We start from the raw sequence: 9392 nt of genomic DNA, 5'->3' as shown, positions 1-9392 counted from the left end.
GCTATTTGTTGCCACAGACCACAGCGACTGTGTCTGGTTAACAGTTTCATAATCCATGTTAAGGGTCACCCAGCTTTTCTTAACATGATAATCTGAATGACACCATGGATTATGAGACCGTAAACAAGAGACTGACTATGTTGCTCAAAGCAACCAATCAAAGTACATCTTTCATTTAGCTAGAGTGCAATATAAAAGGAAAGCTGTGCTGTAACTGGTCATAATGGGGAACAGAGACAGTCTCTTGTTTACCGTTTCGGAATCCATTGTGTCATTCAGATTTGCAAGTTAAGGAAAACTGGGTCACAAATAACAATTACAACTTGAAGCAGGAATGGCACTCAGCTTTCCTAATAATCTGAATGACATAAAGGATTATAAAATGTATTGTTAAAATACCACCAATTACAACGCAGCTTTCACTTTAGAAGTATGGAATCCGAAATAAAAGCTGTGCTGTGATTGGCTGGTATGGGCAACAGAGGCTTTGTAATGAGAACCAGATTTTCAAAAGCTTGGTCACAAACCCTTTGAGCGTTTTAATACCAGCAGAGGACAGTGCATAGTACAAACAGTAATGATAGCTGTATGAATGGCACCCAGCTTTCCCAGATGCAGATAAAATAATTCATTATTATTAAAGACTGAGAGCATGGGGTAATACAGCAATACCAAATCACCATGGAGAAAAGATGGGTTGTGTGTGCACTGTCCCTTTAAGTATGATACACTGGGTCACAACAAGCCGTGATTCACAGATTTACACAAGACACACATAAATGCTAGGACGCGGGGTTTATTGGCACATATCATCGGAGATTTTCCATAGTGCGTGCGACTTAACACTTCCTGAAAAGCACTGTACTGTACAGATGCCTTGTAATGTCAAAACAGCCAAGGCATCTGAGCTGCTGCAGAAGCTCTTGAGAATGATACAATGATTTCTAGTTACAGACATTAGGTATATCCACGGGGTCTGTTGACAGCCTTACTATGGGGGATAACCTGGGGATACAAGTGGGCAGCGGCTGTTCACTGGGGTGGGAGCTGTCAACCAAACAAGCTCAGAAGCAACTTCAAGTAACTCGCAGTTATCAGCCAAAAAATTACTGTCTCCTATCCAGCCATGTAAAGGTATCCGAGCCAAGTCTGCGCACACCACAAGGGGAATATGGAGGAGATGGGGACCTGAAGGTTGTCTGGGAAGGGATGGGAGCAGGGTGAGGTTCAGCAGAAAGTCCTTATGGGGTGCTTCCAGTCTGCCAGCTGGGTGCATGGGATGTAAAGGAGTTTTTGGGCTAAGGCTCTTTGGATGCTGAGTCTCCTGAGGTCCTGAGCAAGTTCCAGGATAGTGTCCTTGTCACAGTGTGGATGCTGCTGGGTATGGAGAACTATGCTCTGAGGGTCCTGCCAGTCCGTCTCACCATCCTCTTCCTCTTCCTCCAAGATAGAGCTAAGCCTAGGCACTGTCTTGCACCTCTCTGCAGGTGGGTTGTAGGAGCAGGTACCATTTAGAATTTTTCTTAAAGGGGTCTTTGGGATGGCAGACTCTCCCAAAAGTTCCTTTTGCTCTCTCCTAAAATCACTTTGCCTCTTTAACCTCTTGAACTCGTTAAAGGCGGCCAGGGAGGTCTGGCACAGGGTGCGCTCCATGGCTTTAGCCTTCTCTGTCTTGGAGACCAAGACAGCGTGGCATCTCAGCACCACTGCCTTGTTCTTAATCTGGTGCCTGTAGACCCAAGAGAAGACCTTGGGGTGCCTGGCGTCAGCCACACAGTAGGTGATGCGGTGCAGGAGGTAGGCATGGACGGTCTTTCTGGAGTCTCTTTTGCAGGGGGTCATCCTGATGCCATAAGATCCCAAGGAGAGTTTCATCTTGCTGCTGCAGCCGCCAGATTCGCTCTTCTGCCAGATCTTGTTGACGGCTTCTACCATGCAGCCTTCTCCTTTGGCATGGAGGGTAACAGCATTGCCCAGGTACCATACTGTGTAAGAAGGGTCCTCTGGGTTCAGCACTACCTTCTGCCTTCTACTGCTGAAGACATTGCCCAGGCGCTCCAGGGGCAAGGGGGGCAGGAGGTCAGGGCAGGAATGGAGAAAGGAGGACAGCAAGGAAGAGTAGGTTACCCCCTTCCCCTTCTTGTCCTTCTTGACCAGCACAAACTTGTTCTTCCTCCAGGGCAGCATGGTGCCTCCTGTCCTCCAGCTCGGCAGATTTCCGTGCTGTGGCAGAGCCTGAATGTTGGAGGAATGAGGAGGAGAAGCTTGGAGCTGCCTCCCTCTTCCTCTGCCACACCTCTGCTATTCCAACTTCATCCCTGGCGCTATAAAACCACAGCCACATGTTATTTGCACAGCTAACCCCATCTGTCATCATAAAAACAGAGCATTGCTGGTGCCCCTCTGTCCTATCACAAGGCATGCTGGCACCTGTAGTTCTACAACAGCTGGAATATTAGGGCATTGACAAATAACACAGATATCTTCCTATACGTATCAATAATATGCCTTCTAACAGCCTGGGAAAGCTGGGTGTCAACCCAGCACCCACCGTAATGGTTCCAAATAAAGAAATAAATAACATATATATATATACACTCACCGGCCACTTTATTAGGTACACCTGTCCAACTGCTCGTTAACACTTAATTTCTAATCAGCCAATCACATGGCGGCAACTCAGTGCATTTAGGCATGTAGACATGGTCAAGACAATCTCCTGCAGTTCAAACCGAGCATCAGTATGGGGAAGAAAGGTGATTTGTGGCCTTTGAACGTGGCATGGTTGTTGGTGCCAGAAGGGCTGGTCTGAGTATTTCAGAAACTGCTGGTCTACTGGGATTTTTACGCACAACCATCTCTAGGGTTTACAGAGAATGGTCCAAAAAATAAAAAACATCCAGTGAGCGGCAGTTCTGTGGGCGGAAATGCCTTGTTGATGCCAGAGGTCAGAGGAGAATGGGCAGACTGGTTCGAGCTGATAGAAAGGCAACAGTGACTCAAATCGCCACCCGTTACAACCAAGGTAGGCAGAAGAGCATCGCTGAATGCACAGTACGTCCAACTTTAAGGCAGATGGGCTACAGCAGCAGAAGACCACACCGGGTGCCACTCCTTTCAGCTAAGAACAGGAAACTGAGGCTACAATTTGCACAAGCTCATCGAAATTGTACAGTAGAAGATTGGAAAAACGTTGCCTGGTCTGATGAGTCTCGATTTCTGCTGCGACATTCGGATGGTAGGGTCAGAATTTGGCGTCAACAACATGAAAGCATGGATCCATCCTGCCTTGTATCAACGGTTCAGGCTGGTGGTGGTGGTGTCATGGTGTGGGGAATATTTTCTTGGCACTCTTTGGGCCCCTTGGTACCAATTGAGCATCGTTGCAACGCCACAGCCTACCTGAGTATTGTTGCTGACCATGTCCATCCCTTTATGACCACAATGTACCCAACATCTGATGGCTACTTTCAGCAGGATAATGCGCCATGTCATAAAGCTGGAATCATCTCAGACTGGTTTCTTGAACATGACAATGAGGTCACTGGACTCAAATGGCCTCCCCAGTCACCAGATCTCAATCCAATAGAGCATCTTTGGGATGTGGTGGAACGGGAGATTCGCATCATGGATGTGCAGCCGACAAATCTGCGGCAACTGTCTGATGCCATCATGTCAATATGGACCAAAATCTCTGAGGAATACTTCCAGCACCTTGTTGTATAGATGCCACGACGAATTGAGGCGGTTCTGAAGGCAAAAGGGGGTCCAACCCGTTACTAGCATGGTGTACCTAATAAAGTGGCCGGTGAGTGTATATATGTGTGTGTATATATATATAAAAATATATTTCTGATTTGCTTATCATGTATTTAGTCTAACAAGGGTGCATTAGAATCTCCGCACACAGTCGGAATCCGCAGTAATTTCCCAAACCACTGTAAATCCCCTGTGAAAACACTATGTTAATGGTAGCCTACAATCCAGAAACATTTCAATACAAAAAGTGATTCAGGAGTCTGGGAAAGCTGGGTGATGAGTTCATCTGACAAAGACTTGGTGAGATTCTGAGCTGGATAGGTTTACTGCTCATGTCCAGCAGATAATTTAATGCTCCCAAGTTTCCAGGAAAGCATTTCATTGTGGCCGTAACGGGATATTGATCTCCCTGAAGGATCCTGGGCCCCCTGGGGCGGCTCTTAGTAAAGACACAGCGGCTACTGCTAGCCACAAGTGTACTCAGCCCTGCCATGACATGAGATCTATGTAATGCACTCAAGAAGCAGACTCCAGATCCTGAATATACTGTATGCATCCACAGTGTATATATCACTAGATACACAGGTGCCAGACAATGCATACACTGTAGATGTGAAAATATACATACTGCATATATATCACTAGATAAAAAGGCGCCAGACCATTCACATACTGTACACATACACACGGTATAAATACAGTATAAATACCTCAAGATAAGCAGATGCCAGACCCTGCTTATACTAAATACATACAGATATACTGTGCACCAGATCAGGAGAACCAAGGCCACGCATATACTGCATACATCCACACTATACATTATTATATACTGCTAGATGTATACCTCTGTACAGGATAAATACCCCTAGATTAGGAGCCCCTAGTCCCTGCATATACTGTATACATCCAGGTTATATCCAGTGTATATACCCCTAGATAAGGAGCCCCTAGTTCCTGCATATACTGTATACATTCAGTTTACTTACAGCGTATATACCCCTAGATAAGGAGCTCCTAGTCCCCACATATACTGTAAACATCCACACTGTACACATACATTATATAAGCCCCAAGTAAGGAGCCCCTAGTCCCTGCAAAAACTATATACATTCAGTGTATACATACATTATATATAACCCTTGAGGATACTCTAGTCCAGTGGTGGCGAACCTATGGCACGGGTGCCAGTGGTGGCACTCAGAGCCATTTTTGTGGGCACTCAGACCATCCCCCCAGGACAGAGTTCACCAAATAGGACCAAATCTTTCTGCAGTCCAAGGCAACTTAAGCGGCACTTCATTGGCTATTTCAAACTATGGGAAAAGTGAGAAGGTGTTGACTGAACTGCATTATCTTTGAAGCTCATCCTGCTGGACCCTCCATTCTTTCTCTACAGAGAGACGCTGGAGAGATGCTACAACGAGAGTCTGATTTGCCCTCCTTCTTTTGCCTGATTTGGTGGCCTTGGGTGGCCAATGTGATTTAAAAAATTTGGAAGAACGGGTAGCAATAAGTTACTGCTTAAAATGCCATGTTGGCACTTCACAGTAAGTAAGTGGATATTGGTTGTAGTTTGGGCACTCAGTCTCCAAAAGGTTTGCCATCACTGCATATACTATAAATATTCACACTGTACACAGAAATTATATATACTACTAGATAAGGAGACCCTAGTCTCTGCATAAAATGTATACATCGACAGTGTATACATACAGTGCACTGTAGAGTATACCACCAAATAAGCAGACCCCAATCCCCATATACTGTATACACACTGTATATATACCACTAGTTTTGCATATGGCAGACCTTGCATACCATTTAATCTATACCACTAAAATATACCCAATACAGTAAAATGTATACACATATAAATACCTCAGAATATGCAAATACCAGTCCCTACTTATAGCAAATACATACAGATATACTGTATACCAGATAAGGAGACCCTAGTCCATGCTTATACTGTATACATCCACACTGTACACATGCATTATATACTTCTTGATAAGCAGACCCTAGTCCCTGCATCCACACTGTATACAGTATATATATACCTGCATATAAGGAGACCTTAGTCCCCACATATATTGTATACATCCACACTGTACATATACAATATATACTGCTAGAAAATGAGACCCTAGTCCTGGCATATATGTATACACAGTATATATACCCCTAGATAAGGAGCCCCTTGTCCTTGATCCACACTGTATACATACAGTATAGATACCCATAGATAAGGAGACCCTAATCCCCACATATACTGTATACATCCACACTGTTTACATACAGTATAGATACCCATAGATAAGGAGACCCTAATCCCCACATATACTGTATACATCCACACTGTTTACATACAGTGTATATAAACCTAGATAAGGAGCCCTAGCCCCTGCTAAAATTGTACGTATACATCCACACTGTACACATACATTTTATACTTCTTGATAAGCAGACCCTAGTCCCTGCATCCACACTGTATCCATACAGTATATATATATACCTGTATAGAAGGAGACCCTAGTCCCCACATATACTGTATACATCCACACTGTACACATACAATATATACTGATAGAAAATGAAACCCTAGTCCCGGCATATATGTATACATCAACACAGTATATATACTCCTAGATAGGGAGCCCCTAATCCTTGATCCACACTGTATACATACAGTATAGATACCCATAGATAAGGAGACCCTAATCCCCACATATACTGTATACATCCACACTGTTTATATACATTATATATAACCCTAGAGGAGACGTCTCTGCTCCCTCTATGTCCTGTATATATTCACACTGTACAAATAAATTATATATACCCCTAGATCAGTAGACCAAAGTTTCTAGGACTGTTTCTAATAGAATATCCCTTTAAGATACATGGTGTTACCATAAATGCTACAATGTGCAATGTATTTATGTATCAATAATAATGTATGTTAGTGGCCCCTTTAAAGGGGCGAATATCATAACCCATTTAATGAATGATCAGCGCCGCTCTCATTAGAATCACATGACCTCGTCTTGCTCCCGCAGGTCTCTTCTTCTTCACATCGTCATTGCTTCCCTGACATGAATGAAATCCGTATTCTATGATCCCCACCCCCCAACAAAATGAATTTAAATGACGCCGCAGCGAAAGAAAAAACTTTCTATATTTATCAGCTGCGTTCCGTATCTACGGTAACCGAAGTTCTGAAAATGATGTCAAGTAACGAACTTCAGAAAGTTGCCATGGAAACTGTCAGGAGACAAAAATTAATATTGGAATATTTTCCGTGTCTTGCTTTCTCCGGTAGTTGGTTGCTCTTTCTGAAGGGAAGGAAGCACAGATGTATCTGCTCACCCTGCAGCCAGAGGGCGCTGTTACTAAATATGTGATCTGCACAGGCAAATAGATTCTCCTTAAAGGTGTAGTACCAAATTTGCAAGTTATCCTAGGGGATAACAAGATGATCTGTGATGGTCCGACTGCTGGAAACGAGACCTGAGAAATCCGGATAACTGGAATGCTGTTCTTGCTAATGGGTGGAGCAGCAAGTCGAGCAGATCTGTGAAATAACACTTGTGTGTATGTTGTTGTTAGGTGCAGCAGGACTGTGGATTTACAAGATGATCTGTGACGGTCCGACGGCTGGGAACGAGTTCCTGAGAAATCCGGATAATTGGAATGCTGTTCTTGCTAATGGGTGGAGAAGCAAGTCGAGCAGATCTGTGAAATAACACTTGTGTGTATGCTGTTAGTAGCAGCAGGACTGTGAAATATGGATTAAAATTCCAGGATTGTATTTTGTCCTGTCACTGCTGTGCTCAGTGCAGCCGGTTTTAGGGATTGTTCCTGGAAAGATGTGTAGTGATATCTTTGTTTATCACTTATATTGAGCGGTTGTGTCCTCACACTGCTGTGCTCTTATCTCTATGCAATGAGCTGCTCCACAGCACCTCCCCCTTGTAGCATTCATTGAGTGATGCCACACATTCCCATTTTGATTCTGTTTTGCAATGGAATCAGAACGCACTGGGGCGGCCCGCGGACATACACATATGCGTTTGTATGCAAACGAACGCGATCGGCAAGGAGCGCCTGAAGTCTCGCATTTACAAAATACAAGATACCGGGCGTTGATTGCAGATTGCCTGCATTTGAATACAAACACATATGTGCATGTCCGCGGGCCACCCCAGTGCGTTCTGATTCCATTGCAAAACAGGATCAAAATGGGAGCATGTGGCATCACCCTTTAGTCGGAGTCAATTATTGCAGAGAAGAGAGGTAGCGGAACAGCTTAGGGCAGAGAGATAAGTGCACAGCAGTATGAAGAATCTGTGAGAAGCTACAATCATAGAATATAAATCCATTTTTCACAGTCCTGCTGCTACTAAATTAACACATGTGATATAGGCAATACCTTACGGCTATCTGTATGATCCAATTTAGGTCAGATTCCCTTTAAGAGGACTCCCTCTCCAAATTTTACCCTTTTAAACTACGAGCCCCCTCAGGTAGGGGCTGAAATGTACAAAAAAAATGAGAGGAGTCAAATTTAGAGACTGCAGTGGGAGAGTCACTTCTACAGTTCTATAGTACCTAGAATAAGGCTACTGGTGTCATATTAATGATAAGAATATCATCTTTCAGATTGTATGAGTCTTTTTGGTTCGGTGTGAATCAGAACCCGAAAATACAGGATTTGTATCTTCATCTGCAGCTCTCACTTCCATCTATGTCCATAAATAAATTGGGTATTGGATCGGTGGATGAAATACTGCACTATAGAGTAACCATTCAGGAACCCAGGAAAGCTGGGTGCAATGTAATAATGACCATAATCGCTGAGTAATTTCAGCATCTCTCCACAATAATAAACACAAGTAGAAGAACAATATAAGAAACAAGAACCTTATGCTGACGCTTTGTGGCGCTCCCCCGCTGGGTTCTGGCATAGTAACCCCTTTCCTTCTCTATTCAGATGGTGACGCAGGACGCGCTGTGATCCAGATTTATCGACTCCGAAACTACATGTCAGAAGCTTTTACTGGAAGGAAAGGAGATGGAGAGATGGTGACCCGCTTATGGCGCGGCAGGGGGTCTTATATAAGATTGGAGAAGTTTGCAGAAGAAAAACACCATATTTCATTATAAAGATATCTATCTACTCACTCTGGGTGTAGCCTCCATGGCACCCAACACCTAGATCACCCCTCTAGTATAGCATCCTTTAGTATTTGGTTCCCAAGTACAGGGTCTGGAAAAGCTGGGTGTTTTACCATAGTGATTCTTCAGGGCCAGTGTGAGGGCTTCACAAGAGCTGTGTGATGGCTTGTTTTCTGCGTAACAAATTGCACTTCATAGTGATGGTATTGAATATTCCATGCCGTGTACTGGGAAGCAGGAAAAAAATTCCAAATGCAGTGAAAATGGTGAAAAAACACATTTCCGCCGTTTTCTTGTGGGCTTGCACTTTACAGCTTTCACTGTGCCGCACAAATGACATGTCTACTCTATTCTTTGGGTCAGTATGATTACGGGGAAACCAAATTTGTATAGGTTTTATAATGTTTTCATACATTTACAAAAATTAAAACCTCCTGTACGAATTGTTTTTT

The 9392-nt window shown here is 43.7% G+C and overlaps 1 protein-coding gene across 1 annotated transcript; it reads right to left on the bottom strand.

Annotated features, from left to right (window-relative positions):
- Positions 1 to 574: 574 nt before the first annotated feature.
- On the bottom strand, positions 575 to 2302 carry FAM43B (family with sequence similarity 43 member B). The gene has a single exon (XM_072113202.1). It carries the CDS (start codon positions 2185 to 2187, stop codon positions 1228 to 1230), a length of 960 nt encoding a protein of 319 aa, XP_071969303.1. The 5' UTR covers positions 2188 to 2302; the 3' UTR covers positions 575 to 1227.
- Positions 2303 to 9392: the final 7090 nt, after the last annotated feature.

The sequence above is a fragment of the Engystomops pustulosus genome, chromosome 6 (genome assembly GCF_040894005.1).
Source record: "Engystomops pustulosus chromosome 6, aEngPut4.maternal, whole genome shotgun sequence".
In the NCBI taxonomy this organism is placed as follows: Eukaryota; Metazoa; Chordata; class Amphibia; order Anura; family Leptodactylidae; genus Engystomops; species Engystomops pustulosus.
The sequence above is the reverse complement of the archived record's forward strand: the minus strand, read 5'-3'. Positions and strand labels throughout refer to the sequence as shown.

Bases quoted from the DNA above. Each gene is read 5' to 3' on its own strand.
- FAM43B (XM_072113202.1), bottom strand. From the start codon at position 2,187: ATGCTGCCCTGGAGGAAGAACAAGTTTGTGCTGGTCAAGAAGGACAAG.